The following is a 25,538-nucleotide window of genomic DNA, read 5'->3' on the forward strand; positions in this document are numbered from 1 at the left end:
AAGTAGCGTATACACCTCCTACAGAGATTGAGTGTTGATGTGCAGTTTTCCTTTACTGCCATTTACAGCATTTTAGTGTGGGGGGAAGATAGCAGAGCTAAGGGACAGTGCTAAATCCTAGTGTACATGGAAAAATAATAATTTCTGTTTAAAACCCTAGATATTTTTAATAGCTGGTAAGTCTCCTGCACTCTTACATTTACATAAGTAAGCTTTTGGAAAGAGAGCAGCAAATACCATTAGTACTCTGTTGTGGCAACCGGCTTTGCCTGTTCTGTTGTTTTGGGTGGTTTTGTTTTCTCCTTTCCTTATAATGCTGTAGAGAATCAAAAGACATTCAACAGAAGTTAATTATCTTCAACTTTTTAAGAAGTTTGTTGAGCTGGATAAAAAAATTAAATCCAAAGCTGTATTCAGTTACATAACTATTTTAAAATACTGTCTTTTCTGAAGATAGATTAGTGATTATATTACATTAGTGCCAAAGTGCCATGCTGTGTTGCTTTGGGATTCAGAAGAGCTGACCTGTATCGCTGGCTTTGTCTCCTGAAGTCCTGTTGATTTATTTGAAGTCCTCTGAAGTATCATTTTTATGCTATATGTGTGCCTCCATTTCTTCCATTTTCTTATTGGCTAAATGCTTATCTTAATATTTACCTTCGTACAGTTTGACCTCAAACATGCTATATAACGTTTGTAACATACTATAATATTTTGAAGAAGATTATTGCAGAGGAAAAGATCAGATCTGGAGTGCAAAAAGAACACCTTGTATTTGGCTGTATTCTTGCCTACTCTCAACGGATCTGATGATTATCATTATTGTGTATTATTTTAAGATCTTTTGTATGGTTCATAAAAATCATCCTGCTTTCTTAAAGTTTTCTAAAAATCAATATAACTTAATGGGTTTCCGTATTGTGATTTTGTTTGTTGTCTTCTTCTGCACTGTGGGGAATTTAATTACTTTTCACCTGGAACAGGAGGTACATTGGATCATCAGTATGAGCCTGGCAATTATTATAACCCTTACTTGTCCAGGGCCAGAAACTACCTTAGGGTCTTAAGTGTGCTGATCAAGCAGAAGTAAAGGCTAATGTATAGATTGCAAAGCTAGAAGGAGCTGCAATGATCATCTAGTGCCTCGGGTATAGTCCTGTATAGCTAAACTGAATCAGTTTTCATTTGCACTCTAGCACTGGCTCCCCCACTCTGAATCTTGGCCTGCTGTGGGCCCTCAGTAGTTCTTGTAGAGCACCATCCGTCTTTGTTATTGAACTTCTAGTTTAAAATACCTTAAAATCTGGTTGCACAGACTAGCTCTGATCATCTTACTGTAACTCTGCAAGACCACTGTAACAAATCGAGAATAGTTCCGTAGCCCTCTTGCTACAGCTGTGAAAACAAGGAGCTCTGACACAAAACATCCTAGGAAGTTTGTCTTGTAGTCACTGAGCCAGGGCTGGATTGATAAATGGACCACCCAATGGTGGGTCTTGGAAAATCTGTGAGAGGCTGGGGCTTTTTTGTCATGTGAAGCTGCATCTCAGTGGCCTTAATTTTGAGAGGAGGAATTGCTTTACTGACCTACTCAGAGGCAAGGCACGGGCTCCAGATGGTTAGGACTACTTTGTGAGATGCATAAAAACTCAAGGAGGGGGAAGTGATTGGCAGAAGGAAACAGGATGAGATGAGTTGGAATAAAACAGTCTCCTGAGTTGCTCGCTGTCAGACATTACTGAAGTGCAAATAAGCTGTTTCAGTGTAAATGAACTTGCAGCCAGATTTTCAAAGATATTTGTGTGCCTAAACACCACTTACGAATATTTTATAAAGGGCTTTGATTTTCACATGAGTTAGGTACAGGTTTCCTGCTTGCCTGGCAGTGAACTGTGAAGTTTTAGGAGCTAGTACTTCTAGAGTGAGGCACACTACCTGCAGGTCGTGGTGCTGAGTGGGCCTTTTGGTCTGAAGACTGACACAAGAAGACTCTATTGGGGCTCTGAATGAAGTCTTACATAGAAATATTTGATAACCAGGGGAAAAATGAGTAAGAAATAATCTTAGGTAGCCACCTGACAGTGATGCTCAGATCAATATTGTGTTCCTCATCTGACAATTCTGATAAAGGTTTCTGGCTCTCGCTCCGTGCAGTAAGCGGTGATGGTGATGGTGATTGCCTCTGACAACCTTTGAAGCAGCACAAAAAGAAGAAAAGCAAAATTTGTTTCTGCTCTTCCGTTGTGGAGCTTCTAAAGAGCCTGTATTCACTTTGACACCACTATACCTCCACTTTAAAATCCAGATTGATTTGTTTCTCTTAACATAGAGGAGACTGGATTTTCTTGTCAGAATTAAGGCTTACAGATGTTTGCTATGGTCTAGGTCATGCTGATGTTAACTAAAGACCAAATCACCATGTATCAGGTAATATCACACACTATTTTGATAGTACCCTGCTGCAGTAGTTCCTCAAAAAAAATAGCAACTGAGCACAGCATAGGCAAGCTAAAAGCCAGGCAGCTAACGTGTTTCCAAAACATCTTCATTCAAATGTGATTTAAATTTCCTCAGTTATGGAAACATTTCCCATGATATGATAGAACTTCCTCTAACGACCATAAACATGCTAGATGGGAGACAAATTTGGAGTATTTAATTTGTTGGTTTATTTTTAACAGCAGTTAGAGGCATGTATAGTCTAAAATGCAGCACATGAAACTTAGACATTTGCCACCTACTCTCGCTTTTGTGGTTTGTTTTTGCTTTTTGTTTTCTGGTTGTTTGTTTGGGGTTTTTTTGTTGTTGTTTTTTGTTTTTTTTTCCTTGAGATTCCTGTATTACATCCTATTTTGTGCAGCCTGTAATTTCTTTCTTATCTCTGTAATGGGGTCTGGGCAGACTGCGGGGCTCACAGGAGTAAAGAGGGGAAGTCACGGTGCTGTTACAGCAGGGAAAAGGGCACTGTCCTTGTTCAGCACCACCTTCTCCAGCTCCCTTACCCTGAAAACCAGCAGGCACCACTACGCCCTGTCACATGGTGAAGAGCAAGATGGTTGAAGGCTCTGTACTTTGCTTAGTTTTATTCTACTTCTTCTGTCATGGATGTAAGATCATTAATTTTTTTTTTAAAAATAAGGACCTGTGCAGAACAGAGGTTGTTTGATGTTGTGTGGGATATAATATTTCCAATATCAAGCTGTTAAAACAAGCTGACAATATCAAATGTGGAGAGCATAAAAATGATTTAGTGCCACAAAGTATTACTTCTGGGAGATGTTTAGAATCCAGGATTCATCTTACAGCCATGTCTATAACTGTAAGGCATTTTCTTAAACATGTCTGTGACAGTTTTTCTAACCATCTTGACCAGCATCATGTTTCAGTATGAGTCTTCAAAGCAGTTGATTTGCTTTCAATATTTCTCCCAAGCACAAGTAATACAGAAGCTAATATAATTAATAAAATAATTTCTATATTTTAAAATTTCTTACATTTTTTTTCTATTGTGAGATAATTTCTCAATAATTCTAACAATTTTTTTCACTATCTTTGTTAGGTATATATAGTTGCACTATTCTTTTATTCCCTTTGTCCTTCAGTCCTTAATTATCTATCTGATACTAGTCTCTAATTGTGGTAGGAGACTAATCTTTACTTTCATCCATAACAGAAATTTTCAATGGACTTCCAACTTCTGCTGTAGTTTGTTTATTTTTAGATGTGTTTTTAACCATATGAAATCATAACGTGTTTGGTTGTGAGGTGGATTTTTTTTTAATTGACTACTGGTGGTTGTTTGGATTTATCCATTGAGCATATTCAAACTGACTATAAGTATGTTGCTTGTGATGAGCTCTGTATTGAATATTAAATTAATTTTGAAAGACTGGTAGAGGATCATTTAAATATCTGATTAATATTGCCTACAATATAAAGAAGCAGGCAAGCATACAAAGAACTTATGAAAGAATAGACTGCTGAATAAAAGTTCATTAATCCCAGCTAGATCTTTTTTGAGATACTTTTAGAATCAATTTTAATTTGCTTTTAATGCATAGCCATTAAATGTATTAATGAACTATTCTAACTCTGTTTTTATTTCTTACAAGTTTAATTCCTGCTAAGTTCTTTGTTTGGTTATTCTTTGATTATTGTGGCATTAGTTTAAAAAAAAGATATTATTTTAAGCTACATTCATTTAATCATTTATTGAACACACTTAACACTTTTTCACTAGCACGAAATGTTGAAAAATTGCTAGTAAAGCTCACAGTGTTTTAAAACATGAAGGAACTTACCTTGTCTTTTTCAGCTAGGTTTGACGATTGATTTTAAAAATCTGAATAGACCAACATTTGGTCCCCTCTCTTCTGATATTTAGTAAGTGTGTGCCCATCACAGTCACCAGAAAGTGTCATTTCCCTGTCTATAATCTGCAGCTAAAGCTGCTCTTGGAACCCAGCTGGTATAGCAGCTCCCTTTAAAACATACCTGATGTCCCTTAATTTTACCCATTGAATGCCTGGATTATCTGTAAAGAAAGCAAAACATAAAGGTACTTTACTTAGTAGCAGTACAGCTTTGATCCTGTGTGTAAACAAAGAGAATTTTACTCTAGGTTTACTTTCCAAGGTCTTGTAGTTATTTTTGTAGGGCGGGAAGTTAACACAAAGTTGAAGTAACCCACACATGAAAAGGAGCTGCATGGTGTCTACACACACACTTAAAATGCAGTTTTGCTCCCTCAGTTATACCTCCGTTTAGAAGACAACAATTAGTATTTTTTACCTCCAAAAAAGTTCTGGAGATAAATGCTTTAAAGATTATGTGCTTTCACGTATTACAGTGAAAACAAGACAACAGTAATTTTGTAGTCTTTTGTAGCATTTTGAATTACTCTGTAAATATCCTTCTGAGCTTTTAATACAGGAAATTCCAAGGAAGAAGCATTTAACTTTGTAGCATTGGAGTTTAGAACCTTCCTAACATACTTGGTTCAGACAACTAGACCTATTCTGTCAGATCACTACTTTTGGTGGATAAGAGGAATGAAAACAGAGGGTGGCTTTGAATTTCTCTTGTCGCTCAGCAAATTTTTGCTGCCCTGCAATGAGAGAGCAGTGTGTGGCACAAACCTGAAAGAGTGCCATTTGCCCGGCTGTACTTCTGTAGAATTTGGCTGATATATTGGATCTGTACATTTTCATTAGCCTGGCATGGTACATTATTATATCCTTACTGTTACTGCACTTACATTTGTGTGTGAGGCTGTATCTACGGTTCTTTGGTCTAAGGTGCTGCAGGGTGCCATCAGCCTATAGGTGGTTGGGTGAAATATCCTCCATATTCGCTGTGGAACAGCTTGCTCTAGCTGAAGACCAGCCTGGTCACCAACCACACTGGTTAGGAGAAGACAAGGACCAGGAAAAACAGCCTTACTAAGCCTGCGCTATCCTGTCACCAGCACAGCAGTGGAATGGTTAGGGAAAAATACATATAAAACAACAATGTAAGAATATTATAATAATTTCCAAGCCTACTCCCCCAGCTTCCAGCAATACTTAGCATCACATGCCAAGAAACTGCACATTTTGTCTGTCATATATGCCTGTTTCATTGATGTCCTCTAGATGTTTTGCAGTGAGATCAGTGAACAGTCAATCCCTATGCACTCTGTGCTCTGTCCTTCCAGGAGTATGTTGGTCTTCGTGTTCCCACACTATGGTCCTTTTTCCAAGCTGAAAGGTATTCCTCATGGCTCTTCTCTCCAAACCCTTTTTTCCCCTTGTTCCACTCCTTTTGAGAGACATGATCATGCTATGCTGTTACGCAGTGGCATGTTTGGTTGACTGCTACCGGCTATATAAAGCATGTCCAAGCCTGGGTGGTTTCCCAGATGGCAGTAGTGGGATTCAGGCTAAACTATACTCATGATCCTGGAGTAAATCTTCTGTAAGAGCATTTTGTACACCTTAAACTATGTTGCATCAAAACCAAAGTGGCTGCCCATGGTGTACAGCTACAGCTACGTCCTGGAGAGGAAAACAGCATCCCAGCATGTTCTCTGTGACATCCCAAAGGACATCTGAGAGGAGAATTAAGGGGAGAGGAGTGGTAATAGGATTGAGAGTTACGTGCACTGGAGCATGTGATATATTTTGGGAAGCGTTGCTAGGACGCTGTAGTGTGCTGGCAGTGATAAATGACCACTGCTTTACTGTTGGGCTTTGTGTCCTTGGTCGAAGAAGTTTATTTTGTATTTTGGGGTTTGGTGTTGCAATTTTGTGGTTAGCCATTTGCCATACAGATCCACCTTTAAAGGGCACACTGTACTATCTGTAACACACCAGTGTCTCTCAGCTATCAGTCATGCTCATTAGTTGCAGGCTGTGCAACTAATCTGTAGTTTCTGTCTTTTAGAATACAGCAGCACAGCTCATTGTTTGCTAAAATGGTGTTTTGTTTAAGCTTTTACCAAACTAATAAAATAATGCTTTTTAAACTCAATGTGTTTTGATTAAGGGGAAACAACCATAATTCATAAATGAGCACTTTATATGTGATTTGCTTCTTAGGAATTTAGGGTTTCTTCACAGCAGTATTAACTGTTTGATCATTAAAAAATATTTAGGGTTAGATAGGTATATTATTTTTTAGTATTTTTAGAATTTTTTTTTTCTGATTTTAAATAGGTTGTTTTCCCAAACTAAATGTAGCATTATTTAATTATATATATAGTAACATTATCTCTGTTGCTCGCAAACATACGTTACTGCAGTTACATGAAAATTAGTTAAAGATTTGATGACTATTTTAGTCATTTTATGTCACTTTAAAAAAAAAAAAGTTTCAACATATTTTGTAATTTGGCTTTCCTAGGAAAATAAGTCTGAAGGTACAAAAATCAACTTTCCTAGCAGTTAGCACCAGTTTGCTGAAGCTCCCAATCATAAATCATCTGTGCAGTTTAGAAAATGTGCTTATACTTAGTAGTATTTTATGTGACATTGCTGGCTCATGGCTTTCTTCAGAAGCTCCATGGCACTTGGCTTGGGACTCAGGAAAGCTTGAGCTCTTTGAAAGGGAGCAGATAAGGGACAAGACAGCAGGGATGAGGCTTCAGTGCCCAGATCCCAGTCCCACAGCACCTGAGCAAGGCAAGTCCGAATAGTAACCAGGTTCAACCAAGAGTCAGGATCGTAAGGAAAAATCATGATGAGGAGACAAGTGCAAGGTCAAGCCAGAAAGTCAATCCATAGGTCAGGATCATGTCCAGCAATTGCTGGGCACATCCACAGTGACAAGGCAGGGCTGAGGTCAAGTCAGTCCACAGATTGAGGTCCAGATCAAGGGTGTCTGTGGCCAGGCAACTGGAGACCAGCTGTTCCTCCAGCACAGCTCAGGCAAGAGCTAAAGGCTATGCTTAAATAAAGCTTCCAGGCCTGTGGACATAGGTGGAAGCCACAGGTGAATGACTGTTAGGCTGTTAGGGTTTATTAGTGTGCTGAAGGCCCTGACACATCCAGCACCCTCTTCTCATCCACAAAACCAGTCATTTCATCACATAAGGCTGTCAGGTTGTTCAGGCATGATTTCCCCTTCATAACTCCATAATCCCAGTCAAATTCTTGCCCTTCATAAGGTTGGAAATGGCTTCTGGGATGATTTTCACTATCACTTTTCCAGGGCTCAAGGTGAAGTTATCTTCCTTGAAGAAAGGAGTCCCATTTGCTTTTTTCTAGATCTCAAGAACCTCTCTTGATCACCATGACCTTTCAAAGATAATTGAGAGTGGCCTTGTAGTGATAGCAAGCGCTCTCAGCTCTTGTGGTTGCATCCCATCATACCCTTGAACTGGACCTTCAGCTGGAGCTCTGCTGAGGTCCCTAACAACCTATTGAGAGAATTGGTTGGAGCTTTTGCATCTGAGACCATGTCCAGGCATTCTGATTTAGAAAAAACAAAGAAAAGTACATTGATCTGGATTGTGTAGTATGCAAATGTGGAGAGAATATAAATCAAAAGACAATTTTTGATGTGGAAATGGCAGATTGCTTTTGAAGAAAGCACCATTTTGTTAACAAGAGAGAACCACATTCATTCCTGTGGTAATGTTACTGATTTTTGTGGTGGCATAGGTAAGACATTGCCTCAGAATGCTTCTTCAATTTCAGAACTAATGAAATTCCTTTTCTGTGGTAAACTCTTGCTAACAAAGAGAGCACTTCAATTTTATTACCTTCTATCTTTAGGATAAAGTCAGACACTAAAGGATATTGTCACATTATCTGAGAGGCTATAGCTTCCCGAACCAAAATGGGATGAAAGAAAGAATGTTGAGCTTTTGTTGGAGAAAAAAAAAACTTTTTCCAGGAAATAATCCCTGGGGCTCTGTAGCAGTGCTTGTACAGTTAGCGTGCACTGCCTTAGTGTGTTTTCTGGAAACATTTTTCTGTTATTTGGCAGGCAATAAGTATGTTCAGCACAGAGCTAACTACAGAAACATCTATACACATTTGTAACTTCAGTGGAGATACATCTGCCCTCAGCCACACAGGCAATGTTGTCAACTCCACAAAACACCAAAAAAAAAAGGCATACAAGTGCTTTCTTTGTCAGCTTATGAAGTAGTTTTGATAAGAATTCTTTCAGAGTAGGAACAGAAGAAGAGTAACAAATGCTTACTTTCTGTCAAGCATAAATTTCTATTCATTGATATTTTACTTTACATCTGGGTCTGCATTTGCCTTCCTAAAGATGGTTGCCTCATCCGCAGCTTATGCCCCTGTTAGCACTGATTCAGCCTCTCAAACCTCTTTTCACTGCTGCCCAGCTAGCGGTCTCTAATAGCCATTACTCTTACTGCTGCTTTCTTTTAATGAAGAGTGCCTTGTAAAAGACCACTTTGAAATATTTCACTGTCCACTTTCATGTTACCTCTGTGGACACTATCTACACTACTGGCACAGTGCAAACTTGGCTATCTTTTTCTACTGCAGAAGTGGACAAGTGGAGATGGAGGAAGATGACGAAATCTGTAGGAAGACAAAAGAAAGTCACAATTTTGAATGCATGTACAAGAGCAAACCAAAGAAACCCCAGAGCAACCAATTAAAGTCTAAACAAAGTGACTGAATTAGAGAGCACTAACAAAACCCAAAGCAGGAATTTTTAAGCTTTGACCAGAGGAAGCAAAGTTCCTTACTCATGGCAATCCTCTTCTGGCAGTCTAAGCCATTGCTCACTTTGTCCCTCTTCTGGGATTTTTAGCAATGAAGTGTTGGAGTGTCTACCTGTGCTATTGTGTGACCCTTATATGTGGCTCCCCTCGTGCTGGCTTGGGGCCAGAATTTAAAGACCTCTCCTGTGAGCTGCTGATCATATTCTTTTTCATGCTTTTGCTTCATGAAGTCCTGATGGCAGGGGCCAAACCTGTCTTTGTGCTCTTGCAAAAGCCAGCTCTACTGGTGTTGACTGCCTAAGTTACCATTCAGAGACTGGAGTTTACCTCATAAATCCTGCCTGAACATTCTGAAGTCAAGTCCTCTATTACAGTGTCCGTAGTTATTTGCCATGAAGTCTGTTGTTTGGAGTCTCAAGGCAGTCTTGGAACATCTTAATCAAATTAATTTGTAGAAAAAAAGGGAGAAAGTATGCCATTTTCTCTTAGGACCTGGCAACACATAACACACTGAATTAACACTGTACTAGGCTCCTGTGACACCAGTACCCAAATACTAAGTTCTTCAACTTGTGCATGGATATCCAAGGTGAGTTTGTTAGCAGGCTGTCTCAGGAAGCTTCTTGGAGAGTTCTGTGCAGAGTGATAAACTTGTGCTGGAATGAATTTCGGAGAGATGGAAGAGGTTAGGTTAGCCTGTGTTGTTCTTTCAGCATCCCACAGATTGCACAAATATCTGACAAGCAATGGGAGTGGAGAAGGAAAGGGGTCAGGTTTTGTGCTCTTTTAGAGCCATTTGATAACTGCTGGTTCCTAGCTGTGATTTTGTCGCTTTATCAAAGAAGAGAGTAGATTGAAAACCTTTTCCTGCAGAAAGTGGTGAATAATGAGAGTTTGCTGATCAGATTGGTATATTCAAAGTAGAGATAATGCCTATTGTAGGGAGCTGAGAAATCTGTATTGTTGAGTTTACTGTTGAGTAAAACAGAGCAGGGACTGTCCTGCAGCCCCAGTGCTGAGCATGGCTAGTGTCCATACACTTAAATTTGTCTAAGATAAATGTTAAGTGAGGAAAAGTAGGGAAGGAAAAGTTACAACGTGTATGTGGATTTACAGGTTTGAGAAATCGTGTTTAAAACATTGACTTACATAACTGAAAAGGAAACTAAACCTGCTGAGCGCTGAGAACTGCTTCCCTGAGCTAGCACATTACGTGTGGATGCTCCAGCACCTTTCTTTGATTGAGAAGGGGTGGTGTGTGAGAGATGATGCTCCAGGTCTTTTTTAGTGCAGTATTACTTTAGATCTTCATGATGTATTGTCAAATCTTTCTAATGGCAGGCTGTACTATTAAAAGGTAGGTCGTGGGGTGAAACTCACTTTGCTGTAGAAGAGAACTTGTATTAGCAACTGAAATGGGTGGGGTTTAAGCAGCAGTTTTCTTTTTGTACAGGATTATTTTTCTCGTGGAGAGTAAAAAAAATTACTCATTCCATGTAATAAAAAACTCTGCAGATCAAATGCACTTTCTACGTTTTTCATATTGCTGCTTTGGAGCACCTATGATGTAATTTTTTCTGTTAGCTTTGAACATGCTAGGTCAAAACAGGCATCTTTTATAAATAGAGGCAGGAGATGAAAAACATTAGAGGAGGAAATTGTTTCTTTACTTTTTGTTGCTAAATGTACATCAGAATTCATAAAAAGAGATTGTGTTTTCATGCAACTATTTCTACTGTATCCACAGTGTTCCCATACTATTTCAGTCAAATTTAGGAACGAAGTCAGAAATTAATAAATATAGTAACAATATGGCTGCAGTCATCTGAAAGTTGCAATATTCTTTCCTTCATATTACTGGTAACTTCTTTTTGTCTGTAGGAAGGCCTGTCAGTTTTTGCAAAGCATCATGATGCATTTCAGTAAGAGACTCACAGCTTGTCTTTTCTAAAATATGTAGAAATGTAGTATACAAACTGCAAACCAACCTGTAAGAAATATGTTTAATGCAAAATCTGCTGATAAGACAGAGCTGCAGGTAGTAATAGACAAGGTTATCACAGAAAAGGTATTAGTGCCAATTTAGTGGACTTGTCTTTGTCTTCATGTTTGACAGTATTCAACCCACTTGATTTTTAAAATACATTCTTTAGAAGGGAAGACTTTGTTGTGTTCAGTGACAGAATTTAATTTTCCCTCCATGCATTCACAGCCTAAAACCTGCTTCTCGTATGGTGCACAGTATTTGTAGGTTCATCCCTAAAGCAAAACCCCTAGAGAATATTTTCAACCCAGGAAGGAGTACATTAAAATATGAGCAATAAGACATTTCAAAATCTGAAAGAAAATGATAATATGGAAATTCAGTTTTTCACTATAAATATTACGTAACAGTTTTAAATTCTTATACAGTTAAAATAACATTTGCATTAGTCTTAACTGTAAAAGACTTTATGGAGCTATCTCAGTTCACCTTGTGTCTCGTATTTGCTGCTGTTGCAATTTTTACTGCTTGAAAAAGTCATCCTGCTAATTAGCAGTGATCTGGCATGCTTTATCAGCAATTTTTAAATCTATTTGCTCCACTGAAGTTAATCAGCCAAAGTGAAAACATTTCATCTGTGCAAATGTTTTTTAAAGTGTTGCAGAATGCCTTCGTATGCAGTTACGCAGGTCATATAGGAGTTTGAAGAACATATATTGAAAAGTATGCCTTTTATATTAGACACTAGCTAGAGCCATAGCAGTGAACCAAAGCAGTCTCCTCTTCCTTGGATGCTCAATCCTTCTTTCAGCAGTTGAGTAACAAAAGGACTTCCAGAGAGTCTGTAAGGCCATTTGACATCCAGGTTATAAAATTATTCAGGAAGGACAAGGCCGTTACAGAGAAACAGCTTCTGTATCTCTGTTCAGTGAAGAAGCAGCAAGAAATTTGCACATTAAAATTCTTCTCAGAGGGATAGAAGAAGGAAGGCATCTGTTGATTGGTCTGAAATAGAGCTTGGTTCCTGAAGACCATAAGGTAGCAAATGTGAAAATAGACTTTAAAAAAAGGTTCTAAAAAGGGTCAGGGAAACTGTAGGTCTGTAAATTCTGGTTTAAGGCAAATAAAATAAATAAGACAAATAAGGTAAAATTAAGATAAGGTGAAAACTGAAGCTATAAGAATAGAGAATGGGTTAAACACATTCTATTTTGAAAGAAGTAAAGGGAAGTCTTTCTTTAAAAATGTCTTAAAGTTGCCTGAAGGCATCAACAAATGTGGATGAGGCTGATTGGTAGCTGTACTTGGATTTCCAGAAGCCCTTGAAAAAGTCCTTTGCTCAAGCCTTTTCAGTGAACTGAGTATCTGGGAGGGAAGATCCATGTATAGATAAAAAAGAAGGAACAGAAGGTAGGAGTGAATGGTAGGTTCTTATATTCAGACTTAGAACAAGTAGAAGCATGGAAAACGTCTCTTCCCTGGACAAGTACCTCCATTTGTTTAATCATTGCTCTCAGCTAGTTTAAGGTGTCTATGATGTATAACCACATACTGCTATATAGGGGTTGTCAGTAATACCGGTATGAATGTGAGGTACTGTGCTAACTTTTGAGGTGTTAGTCAGAATCTATTCCCACAAACCACGTGATTTAGACAAAACTGGTTCAGGGTGTCAAACATGCTTCACACTAAGTCTTTGGAATAGAAAGCCTAACCTGACTACTGACATCTTGGTAGTTTTGAGGCATGGAGAGAAAATGGCATCTGAGGCATGGAGAGAAAATGGCATCTTTTGTGTAAAGATGGAATGAATTGGTTGCAGGAGCATGAATAAGTTTTAATATTTACTTCATTCCTTCCTGAATGTAAAGCAAATTAAGTACTGTCTTTGTCCCATCTTGCTGACTCGATAGCATTTGCCTGACACGAGAAAACTGAACTCTTAGGTTTTCCTGAGAGTAATTTTCCTGTTAGATGCCTTCCACTTAAGGATTAACCCACATGCTAATTGGAGATCTCAATATAGTTCAGAATGGTAACCAAGGTCTTAAAAAACATTACAAACACATATAAGAGTGTTATCATTAAAAACTTTGGATCTGAGGACATTCTGGAATCAGTTTAATCCAATTCTGTAGGTCATCACTTTCCTCGGTTATACACCACTATTGTTATTCTCCTTTCTGCTCCATATCATTTGTCATGAAGTACATAGCCAAAGACCACTGTTTCCCATCACAGTCTGCCAAATTATGAATAATGAACTTGACAAAAATTTGTTGTAGTCATCACACAAGCAGAAGAGATACTTGAGGAATATTCCCTATTAAAAAGTTTATCCAGTTCATTATGAATACTGATAGAAAAAAAATATTATTTAAGAAAAACATTCTTGTATAAATAATAGTTTCATTTAGTTAGAGATCATAAAAAATATTATTTCAAAAATCTAATTACTGTTGTCTATCAATTAGATTAAAACACATAATAATTGACAAGTTTCCAATGCAGTAAAAGAATTTGAGTATATGTTTTTACTCTAATTTATTCATGTAATACTAAACTGTCCACTGATTTTAATTTCCTTATATATATTGATAACTGAGAGTATGTAGCATATGTAATATGCAGTAGAGTTACACACAGTATAAACTACAGCGATTATGGAAGAAATATAAAATCATCATTATGGTTTTGAGGGTAATCTTATTTCCAATTAGGCATGCCAGAAATTAGTACATTAACAAAGGGCACATATGTGATTATCAGTTGATTTATTAGTTTGTCCTGCCTTCTCATAGCTTTTGAACCTATTGATTGTAAAACTTGCCAGAAGGGGAGATGTTTAGAGATATATAAGATATGAAGAAATGTAATGAAGGCTGGTAGATAATAATAAGAAATAAACTTCATGAAGACTGGTAGATAGTACAGGAGAGATAGCCTATTAATACTCCTGCTGAGGGAAAATAAGGAGGAATCTATTGTTAAACATTTAACTTGGCAGTGTATTGCTGGTCCTGTGAGTAAATATATTTATACTACAGATTTTAGTCTTTTTCCTTTTTTTTTTTTTTTTTTTAAGAGTGAAGAAGATTAATTTCTTTAAATTCAGTTTAACTTTTCTTTAAATTCAAAAATCAGACATGGGAATATTTCTGTAATATATCAAAGATTGATGTATTGCCCCATAGATTATTTTCAAGTAAACGGTTTAAATTTTATGGTATTGTCTTTTTTTTTTTTTTTTTTTTTTTAATAGCATGCTAGTACTCATTTCTGTATCAGATCCAGGACCTAAAAATAAATCTCGGTCATTTGGGGATAACATTTTAATTTTTAAGATGGATGAGACTATCGGTTGTTTGCAGTCTGCTTCCAAAATTCAAGCCAAACCCAAAGTTACTGTTAGTTTTACCTAAATATATAACTGAATACATTTGAATTTTTGTTTTCCTTTCTTTGTTTCAATTAATTGTATATTCAGATGTGTTTGAGCAGTTTTAGTAGTAAATAAAATGATCTCAGAGGCACATATAAATGCAAAAAGACCTCTCTGCAGTCAGGCAGGAGAGTGCAGTGACTGAATGGTTCCTTCTGGACGAATTGCGTATGAGTTCCCCTCTGGCAAAAAAATTATTTTAGATTCAAAATATGAAGAGTCATTAATTAGAGTCAATGATACTGATTATATGTGTTACACAGAAGTGATCTAAAGGGACCATAACTCTGATTCTTGTTTCTAGTGTATTTTTCCTGGTTTTGATTCAAGAGCTTAGAGTTTATGATCTGTTTTCATCTACACTGGCATATAGATAGGCCTTGTGTGTGCACAGAGCCGAATAAAATAAATCCAGTCATTCCATGGAACAGCCTGGAGCTGTGAGAAACTTCAATCTGTAATAATGATAAAAAGACAATCACATCAAATAACATAGATATTACAGGAAAGGAATATCCTGCTGGTGTACACAATACTGATTGCAAAAGCTACAAAGAGAATTACACGTACAAATTAGAAGACAACATCACAACTTCCTGGCTTGTAAAATGACATAAATTCCCCTTCCACAAAGGGACTTTTACAGAGTTTATTTTAGCACTGAAAATACAGAGCAGTTTGCTGATGCCTGGAATAATGAGTAATTGAAACTCATTTTTTGTTGGTTCTCAGTTATTTTGAGAAATCTTAGGTTATTGGGGGGTTTTTTGGTTTTTTTTTTTTTTTTTTTTTTTTAATTAGGTTGTTTCTTGCAAAACTGCAATTTGTTTTTCTACTTATCTTTCTGAAAAACATTCGAGATTCTCCTTGATATACACAAAGTGTCTGAGGATACTGGAGCTTCCTTCTTCTCTTCATCTGTAGTGTGTTCTTATTGTGCCCTTCATATGTTCTTATTGTGCCCTTCATAAGTATTAAAGGATTTAAATTATTTTTACCTTTCAAAATCTTAAATATAATGTTGCAGTCATTAAAGAAATTGATTTTTACTCTTAATTCCTGAGGAGACAAGTCTGCAGTTGCCTGTGTTCTGTCTCCGTCAACCTGTCGTGTTCTGCACCCAAATATCTAATTCATGAACTTTTACCCTCAGCTCTGAAACAGAAATAGAAATCCAGAATATTGCTACATTCCTTTATGAAAGACTCGAGCTTTCATGATAGAGACCCCAATTTAGTAATCTAAGACAAATGCAGGAAAAAGCCAGTTGTTACATTGTGTATCAGCAGCTGGTGGACCAGGCACCGCTTGGTCACTAGTTTTAGGCCAGCTATAACAATCTTTGGCCTGTTTGAGGAATTGGAAGTATTGTATAAGTAAGGAAATGAGTGTGCAAAATGCAAATCCATAGGAATCGAGACTTTATTAAATTTGCCACTCCCCCAACTGCTTGTTTTTGAAACAGTGGTTGCCATATGGGCAAACCATCTCCTGTTTTCAATTCTGTCATCCTTCTTGTGAGGTATTACATAGCTATAGATATTGCTGACACTGAAATGTATTAAAATGTTGGAACTCCTGACTTCAAACCTTTGAAAAAACAAGTCAACATCATCTGTTTGGCCAGAGTTCCATGGGCAAGAGTGTTGCATGTAATAGCTGGAGAAACTTCTGAATACATGTAACTTAAAATGATGGTATTTGGCATAGTACATGGTGACCATGTGAATGACTAATTTACATGGTGGCTAAGCATTTCCTTTTTAAATGCTGATTTTCAGATTCTACCCAGTGTTGTTCTTTCTAACTGATTTTTGTCTGAGTCTAAAACTGCACAGGTTCCAAAAAAGTGTAGACTTGTTCCCTAGCTTGGTTAGTTACACCACAAGCTATTGAATGAAAGATCAGATGGGAGGAGAGACAATTCATCTTTGCAGAGCTAAAGAATTTGCACCTTGTCAGTGAAACAAGAATTGTTTTTTCTCCCATTAATTTCCACACAGACATTATAAATTACAGTCTTTCTTGCCCACCCCTTGGCTTCCATTTCCTCAGCTTTTTTATCCAGAAGAAAAGTGAAAACTGACTATTAAAAAAGTTACTAATGGTTTGTGGGTTTGGTTTTTTTTTGGTAAAACTTCTATTCATGCAAGAATTTCAGGAAGGATCTGTACAATATCTAAGAAGAAAGAAATGCGACAAAACAACTCATGAACTGGAGGCTTTCCACATAGGGAAACTCTGTAGACAACTCTTGATTTTTATATTCAGTATTTAAACAGCAGTTGCTAAGACAGTTAACAAATCGTTTATGCTTCAGTTCAGAATCATCAGCCTATATTATCATTATTTTATATAGCATAGTACTTCCTTGTATACAAATACCTTTGCAGGCAGCTTTCATCAGTTGAAGTTCTATATACACTACTTCTTTTTGAGCAACTCGGTGAACTTTAGTACTCTTGCAAAATTAGTCATAGCTACTTAACTTTGTCTTCATTTGCTTTTAAATACAGTCTGTTTTGATAGTTAAGCACTAGACATCAGAAAGCTTTGTATTCCCTGATACTGAAAAATACATGTACTTGAATGTAAAAAAGCAATTTAGAAAATGCCCCATTGCCTGGAAGTCTGTACAGGTTTCTGTAGGTCGAAAGAGATGCAAGAGAGATCAGGCATGATAATGTTCCTTAAGTGATTAGAGATACAAGCTGGTACTGATAATCTTCCTTAAGTGATTAGAGATACAAGCTGGTACTTGGAGTACCTAGAGATACTTCCTGATGGTATCTTGGTGTTCCTTGCATTAATTTTTGACTCAGATCACCTCCTGTAGACATTGAATTTATTCATTGATTAAGCAGAAACTTCAACACACTGTACACTTAATGATATATCTAAAAGGGTGCAGATGCCCCAGGAGATGGACTTGTCTCTCCACTGACTGTACAGATTGATTAGAACGTCTTCTGTGTGGCTCAGTGTTTCCATATGGTAAATTGAATGGGAGCTTACTATGAGTTTGTGTGTTGTGTTTGTGTTTTTTTTCACACAGTATCTGTGGATAAAGGAAATAAACTAGGTTCATGCAACACTGTCTTTGAGGTCACCCTGGTCTTTTTCTGCCATTGAGTTACCATTATTAGTTACATCCTTTTCCACAGCTCAAGCTTGTCCTCCTTGGCAGAATCATGCCGTGAGTTTATTCAGGTGCCGCTTAATTCCTTTGTAGAGATTCTTGGCCACAGCTTTATTACAGAATAACAGAATCATCAAGGTTGGAAAAGACCTTGAAGATCATTAGTCCAACCATTAACCTAACATTAACAGTTCCCAACTACACCAGATCCCTCAGCGCTATGTCAACCTGACTCTTAAACACCTCCAGGGATGGGGACTCCACCACCTCCCTGGGCAGCCCATTCCAACACCTAACAACCCCTTCTGGAAAGAAATTATTACTAATATCCAGTCTAAACTTTCCCTGGTGCAACTTGAGGCCATTCCCTCTTGTCCTATCACTTGTTACTTGGTTAAAGAGGCTCATCCCCAGCTCTCTGCAACCTCCTTTCAGGTAGCTGTAGAGGGCGATGAGGTCTCCCCTCAGCCTCCTCTTCTCCAGGCTAAACACCCCCAGTTCCCTCAGCCCCTCCTTTTACGACCTGTGCTCCAGACCCTGCACCAGCTTCGTTGCCCTTCTCTGGACACGCTCGAGTCATTCAATGTCCTTTTTGTAGTGAGGGGCCCAAAACTGAACACAGGAATCGAGGGGCGGCCTCACCAGTGCCGAGTACAGGGGTCAGATCCCTTCCCTGTCCCTGCTGGCCACGCTATTGCTGACACAAGCCAGGATGCCACTGGCCTTCTTGGCCACCTGGGCACACTGCTGGCTCCTGTTCAGCCAGCTGTCAATCAGCACCCCCAGGTCCCTCTCTGACTGGCAGCTCTCCAGCCACTCCTCCCCAAGCCTGTAGCGCTGCTGGGGGTTGTTGTGGCCCAAGGGCAGCCCCCGGCATTTGGCCTTATGGAAACTCCTCCAGTTGGCCTCAGCCCATGGCTCCAGCCTGTCCAGGTCTCTCTGCAGAGCCTCCCTACCCTCGAGCAGATCAACACTCCCACCCAGCTTGGTGTCATCTGCAAACTGACTGAGGGTGCACTTCATCCCTTCATCTAGATCACCAATAAAGATGTTAAACAGGAGTGGCCCCAAAACCGAGCTCTGGGCGACACCACTTGTGACCAGTCACCAACTAGATTTAGCTCCATTCACCACAACCCTTTGGGCCCTTCCGTCCAGCCAGTTTTTAACCCAGCAAAGCGTGTGCCCATCCAAGGCATAAGCAGCCAGTTTCACCAAGAGAATGATGTGGGAAACGGTGTCAAAGGCCTTACTAAAGTCGAGGTAGACAACATCCACAGCCTTTCCCTCATCCAATAAGCAGGTCACCCTGTCATAGAAGGAGATCAGATTTGTCAGGCAGGACCTGCCTTTCATAAACCCATGCTGACTGGGCCTGAGCATCTGGTTTTCCCGCATGTGTTGTATGATGGCACTCAGGATGAGCTGCTCCATCAGCTTCCCAGGCACTGATGTCAAGCTGACAGGCCTGTAATTTCCCGGATCATCCTTCCAAGCCTTCTTATAGATGGGTGTCACACTGGCCAATTTCCAATCTGTCGGGACCTCCCCGGTCAGCCAGGACTGCTGGTAAATGATGGAAAGCAGCTTGGCGAGCACCCCAGCCAGCTCCTTCAGCACCCTCGGGTGTATCCCATCCAGTCCCATAGACTTGTGTGTGTCTGTGTGATGCAGCAGGTCACTGACTGTCTCCTCCTGGATTGCGGGGGGGTCGTTCTCCCAGTCTCTGTCTTCTGGCTGAGGAGGCTGGATTCCCTCAGTACAACTAGTCTTGTTATTAAAGACTGAGGCAAAGAAGGCATTAAGCACCTCAGCCTTTTCCTGATCACTTGTTACCATGTTTCCTCCTGCATCTAGCAGGGGATGGAGGCTCTCCCTAGTCTTTCCTTTGCTGTTGACATACTTAGAGAAACATTTCTTGTTATCCTTCATTGCTGAAGCCAGATTAATTTCTAGCTGGGCTTTAAACCTCCCAAATTCTACCCTGCATATCGTCACAGTATCTTTGTATCTGCATGGTTGATCACAGCTTTCACAGCAAGATGCATAGTTTCTTACCAAAAGATCCAACACAACTTCTCTTATTAGCCAACATTCATCTGGCGTGGGGGAGGCAGGGGTGGAGAGAAAAGAGAAAAAAACCCAAACCAAACCAAAACAGAAAAGAGCAGAACTTTGGTGTCCTAGCCTGGAGAAATTACAAGGTAGAATACTGGTCTGACTCAGGATTTAATTTCAGATGCTTTGGTACAGGTAGAATTCACATCATGGAGTCTTCTCAGAGCAGGTGCCTGAACGGGAGGAACTTTTGGTACAGTTGCATACTGATTAGAGTAATTGATTAGGAAATGAGAAGCTCAGTTAAGTTTTTTTGACTGAGCAGAACTTTGAACCTGCTACTTCTGGGAGAATGCTTATGAGACTTTAGAGCAAACCTGGGGATGGAGCTTGTCTCCATCTCATATGTTGAAACTGGGCTGAAGTTCAGGAGAAAATGCAAGACTTAGGAGAAGAGAGGTACTCAGCAAGAAGTATGTTGTTTATTTTGTTTAGTAATGTTAATTGCATTTTCCATTAAACAGTATATTGACAATATATATTTCACTCAATAACTCTTCAGTGACAAATGCAGAAATACTCAATCTAGACTACATACAGGCAAAAAATCTGTTTGTCTGATTTAGTAACCAGGTCATCCATTTCTTAGAAATTTTTTTCAAAGTTATTACCCTAGTGATACATTTCTGAATGAACTCCATGGTAGCCAAAAGAATTAATGATGTCTTGAACATAGTTTCTATCTACATATTCACTTACACACTTAATGTGTTACATCTACACTAAGTATGGCAATGACTGAGATATCTGAGTTGTCTTTGAACAGCCTAATTCAGGTACTGGAAGCCAGCACAGAGCTTCATGTGGGCTGAATTACCCCACTGAGAATCTGAAAAGCCTGGCTAATTAGCTTCCTTGCCTGTCAGTCACTTGTTTCCATCTATTTTCTCTCTTCAGCTAGTTCACTCATAAAACTGTAATCTATTTTTCTATGACTGCGAAGATGATACTCATAATTTACTCCTCCATCTACCCATCACAGTATTTTTTTTTTTTTTAAATTTGGATCAGTTGTATTCCTGAAGTTTTACTTTAAAAAGTCTATAATTTTATGAAGCTGGACAATACATTTAGTAAGTTTGTTTGTGGCTTTTCAGCAATGATCTCTACATAGAAATGATGACAGCAAACTTGATTTCATTTCAGTGTTCCATTTTGTTTCTAAACCTTCCCACTGCATATCTAAGAATTTTCTATGCCCAGCAATCTCTATTTTCAGGCATTTGTTCTCATTTAATAATTTTGTTTCAAAAACCAGCAATGGTTGCCGGTTGGAACACCCTACTCCTGCACTGGAATCTGTCACAGAAGATCTTTGTTCACTAATCCATGTCTGCTGAGAGTATCATGACATTGCTGACATGAAAGCAGGATCAAGCAGTTGTGATTTACAAAGAAATATAAAAGTATTTTGAGTTCAGGTGTTTTTCTGTACACCATCATCTCTTTATGTTGTTGGTTTTTGGTTTTTTTTAATTATTAGTTGTTGTGAAATGTTTCATTTAAACTATTTGTTATTTCTATATTTCATAATAGAAGCTCTTTGGAGAAAGTGAAATATGTAGACTTTTCTCCTTGTTTTTACATTTATGTATTTTAGAAAATTTTAATAACTCAGATGTTGCTTTTAGAAATAATGTAATGCCATGATCTTAAAGTTTTAGGGAAATAAAGTTTTATCAAATTAAAAACATCCATCTTTTTTGTGGTAGATGTGTATAGTTCCTGCTTTTAGCTCTGTGGATCCACGAGAGGTGAGATTTCAGACATGTGACAGATTGAGGAACAGGTATTGCCTGTAATGGTGTTAGAATTTTTGAGGAAAATAAAAACATTTCTTTAAAACTTTCATTTTAAAGTGTGCGTTTATAAAAGGAGAATTAAAACTCAATGGTGGGTTTTTGTGTGTGTGTGTGTGTGAATGAAAGGTTTTCCTCAAGGAGATGGATTTCTGTTAATAGAACAATTTATGTTTTTTCTCTGAACCACTGTAGCATACTGTTTTTCAGACTTCTTTTCTGACATCTCTGGCTCTCTCACTACTAGCAATTCACAAAAGTTTGCCTGGTACATAGGTATACAAAAATCAATCAATGAATGATCACTGGGGAAATCTATCATAAAACTCATGATTAGATTAACTGTGGAGAATTAATGAAATTTTAGCTTCTCTTCTTCCTCCTTCCCTTCCAGACTCTGAGTCCTATGATATCATGTAGAACTTCTAATCTAGGCTATATGATACACTAGGGCTTTATGGACAGAGTTGTGCTCTGACCAGATTGCAGCTGTATCTCAGCTTCAGTTCCCTTTTAATTTTGTTTTCTTTTATTGAATTAAGAATCGGGTTCATTACTGTGTTTCTTCTGCTCCAGGTGAGCTAGGATGGGTAAATGTGACTCTTTTTTCAGCAATAAACTGCGGAGAGTTGAAAGTGCTAGCATAGCCACACAGTATTCTGTCCTTTTCAAAGTTCAAGGACGGGAAAGGCCTGCCTCTCTCCTCTCTTTACTCTCTGAAATGTCTCAGACAATTACTAAATAAAACTGGATTCTTTAAGTGAACTTATTTCTCATGTTCATGTGTTGTGTACACTGACCATGTGATGCTGTGAATTTGACCCTAAATCTTATAGATGAAGTGTTGTGTTTTAGGCAAATGCAGTTTTTTGGTAGTAGTGAAGAGTATATTCTCGTAGAGAGATGTCAGATCTCACTACTTAAACATTACTTACTGTCACCAAGGTTAGTATTTGTAGCTGACAGACAGTAGTGGGTCAGGCTGAGGAAAATGCAGGTCAGGCTGTTGATGTGGTGAGACTTTTCACCCCTTAATCATATGGCACTGCAAAAGAAAATGTTTTGTCAAAAGAGCGTGGCAATAACACGGCTTCTGATGTTGTTATTAGGAGCCATAGCTATTGTTTTACATCAGCAGATCATGATCCCACTGATTTAATACTCAGCAGTGAATGTAGAACATGAGCTGAACTGCTTTTTCAGAAAAGATATACTTCATTAAGTATGCAAACATGTTGTTCATTAACATTCTTATTTAATCCTAGATTAAAATGGTATTATTGCTTGGGATTTTGCCAGTAATTGTGAAGGCTTTTTGAAAAGTGAACCTTTGCTAGAAATCAAACAAAAAGCAAAATATATGACTGCAGCAATCTTTTACTGAAGTTTAGAATTATGTTCTGTTAATTTATTTATATAAATTTCCTGACACTTTTTTTTTTTTTTTTTTTTTAACACCCTAGATATTGGCAAATGTAATCATTTTTATCTGCGGAAACTTGGCAGGAGCGTACCACAAACACCTCATGGAACTTGCACTGCAGCAGACCTATCAGGACACATGCAACTGCATCAAATCCCGTATCAAGTTAGAATTTGAGAAGAGGCAACAGGTAAAGTCACACCCATGTCTGGCTCTGTTTTGCTGTTTTCACACTATCCCCCCATTCATCACTATGTAATCCAGTTTGCTAATGCAAGAACACTTAAAGAATTAGTTACTTATCAAAATATGCAGAGTCTTTTGAACAAGGTTGTGCACAATATCCCTCTGAATATAAGATGGTATTGTAATTATTTGTGTTGTCAAAGACATGTTTTCTTTCATTTGTGCTATGAAAATATTTTATGATAAAGAAAGATGAAAATCCTGTTTAGTTTCTGTTTGCACACCGTATCTTTTGTTGTCCTCACTAAATGAGCTTGTGAGATGTACATGTGCACTTTGGGAATCTTCAGTTCTTCATGCCCGAGATAAGTATTGCAAAATCACTGTAAAATTATGTTACTGCACTGTTTTTGAAAAACATTTGAAACTACCATACTGATGAATCATGTGATAGAGTTCTAGGGGTCAGGTATGTTAAGAGGAGCTAGGGGAATTGCATAATGAGACTATCTGTCATTTATTGTAGCAGCTGAATAAAAGGCTTCTCTGATTGCTTTATATAGTTCTTTTCTCTTTGCAAGTTCTGCACAGTGCCTATCATCCTGACAGATAGGTGCTTCATTTAAGAGAATTTGAAATACAAATTAGTTCATCAAGTAGTAAAGAAGATGGGTGTATTTGGCTTCGAAGGTCACCAGACTCAAATTTGTATGAACTGTTAAGGGTCAGAGAATGGAGCTTTCACTGACATGTTTCTGTTGTCACAAAAAAGTGTAGCTGTACACCCAGCTGACCTTAACTGTCATGTCTTCTCAAAAATACCTGTAGTCTTTTTAAATGAAGGTTTTCAGGATCCATCACCAACGCTTTTTTTTCAGAAAAGGCAAATGGAGAGTCCATATCAGGACTTTAACAGGCCATGTGTGTTCAGAGGGCTAGCCTTATTCTGGCTAGGAACTTGGGTTGCACACTGACTGGAATTCCTGCAAAACGTTTAAGGTAGTCTTAAGGAGAACATTTTACAAGTAAAGGCAGGCTTTGATGATTAAATGCAGAATCTACACAAGGTACTATTGCAGGAGTGGTTCTGTAAGAGCAGTCGTTTATAAGTTTCCACCTCTGCCTCCATGAGCTGTGTGCAGTGAAACAGCAGGCTTTATAACTCATAACACACAATGCACATTTTACTGTCAGTTGAGAATAAGGGCAAGAGTATCTCCAAATTAGTTCAGTGAGCTTGTGAGTGCAGAGCAACCAATGCCAGGTGTCTGTGGGCTGTACCTCTCCAGATTAGGCAGTCTCCAGTGAAGTGGGGCTCATGTGATGGCTTCTAGGCTCACATGACTTTGTAGAAGATGGTTAACACTGTTCCCTGTGCTTAGTCCTCAGCTGCCAGAAGGATGTGTGCAGACCATAATCAAACAGCATAATTCATAGTAGACATCAAAGTCTACCTTATTCAAGAGCGACCTGAGCTCTTAGCTTCCTGAGAACAGTTGTAAGGGCCCAGACTTCTATTATTGGTTGCTTTTCCTACAGGCATAGGAAATGCATTGGTGTATCTGCAAGAAGGAGACACGTTAATGAACACTGTTAGTAGGTGAACTCAAAGGGGTAAGGTAATGCTGCTTGTAGAAGGCAGTAGTTAGAACAGACATAATGCTAGCTGGTGTTTTCTGTAACTGTGTATTAAACACTACTAATTTATATGGAAAGACGTAAGTAAATAGTTTTGGTTTCCTGGCACTTGGGAAGGCCTTGCAGAAATCGTAGAGAATGTGACAATGGAGAGAAGCAAAACTATCTGGAATTCTATTCTATGCCGAATACTTCCTCTTTGTGGTTTGTAGGACTTGTGTTTCTAATATGATGGACAGCCCAACAACGTGGAAAGCAGCAACAGCCATCTTTCAGTGATAAATTGTGTTATAGAATAATGAAGGACATTGTATGTAATTTGTTACATATATATAACTATGTATGGTAGTACTTGTGTTTTGATAGGAATAAATATATCAAAGTAGTTAAGACATCTACACAGCTCTAAGTAGCATATTGTAGGTCTGGATTAATAACAGATGGATTGATGTCTTTTTAAATGGAAGTAAGAGAACTGTTCTATGAATGTTAATGATCTTTTTTTACCTCTGATGAACCATTAGCTCTTCTTATATAGATTTCTTTAGCCTTTACCGTCTCAACCTCATAATATGTCCTTTATCTCATGTCACAGTTTTTCCAACCAAAATGACCTTATTATCAC

At 38.3% G+C, this 25,538-nt stretch overlaps 1 protein-coding gene across 1 annotated transcript in view; it reads left to right on the forward strand.

Moving 5' to 3' along the window:
* The window catches only part of ADCY2 (adenylate cyclase 2), a 231,861-nt gene that overhangs the window by 87,228 nt on the left and 119,095 nt on the right, over positions 1–25,538 (forward strand). Inside the window, exon 4 of the mRNA XM_074899489.1 lies at positions 23,130–23,279. Within this exon, the coding sequence (XP_074755590.1) occupies positions 23,130–23,279 (150 nt within the window). The remainder of the gene's footprint in view (positions 1–23,129; positions 23,280–25,538) is intronic.

The sequence above is a fragment of the Athene noctua genome, chromosome 2, assembly GCF_965140245.1.
Source record: "Athene noctua chromosome 2, bAthNoc1.hap1.1, whole genome shotgun sequence".
NCBI classification, from domain to species: Eukaryota; Metazoa; Chordata; class Aves; order Strigiformes; family Strigidae; genus Athene; species Athene noctua.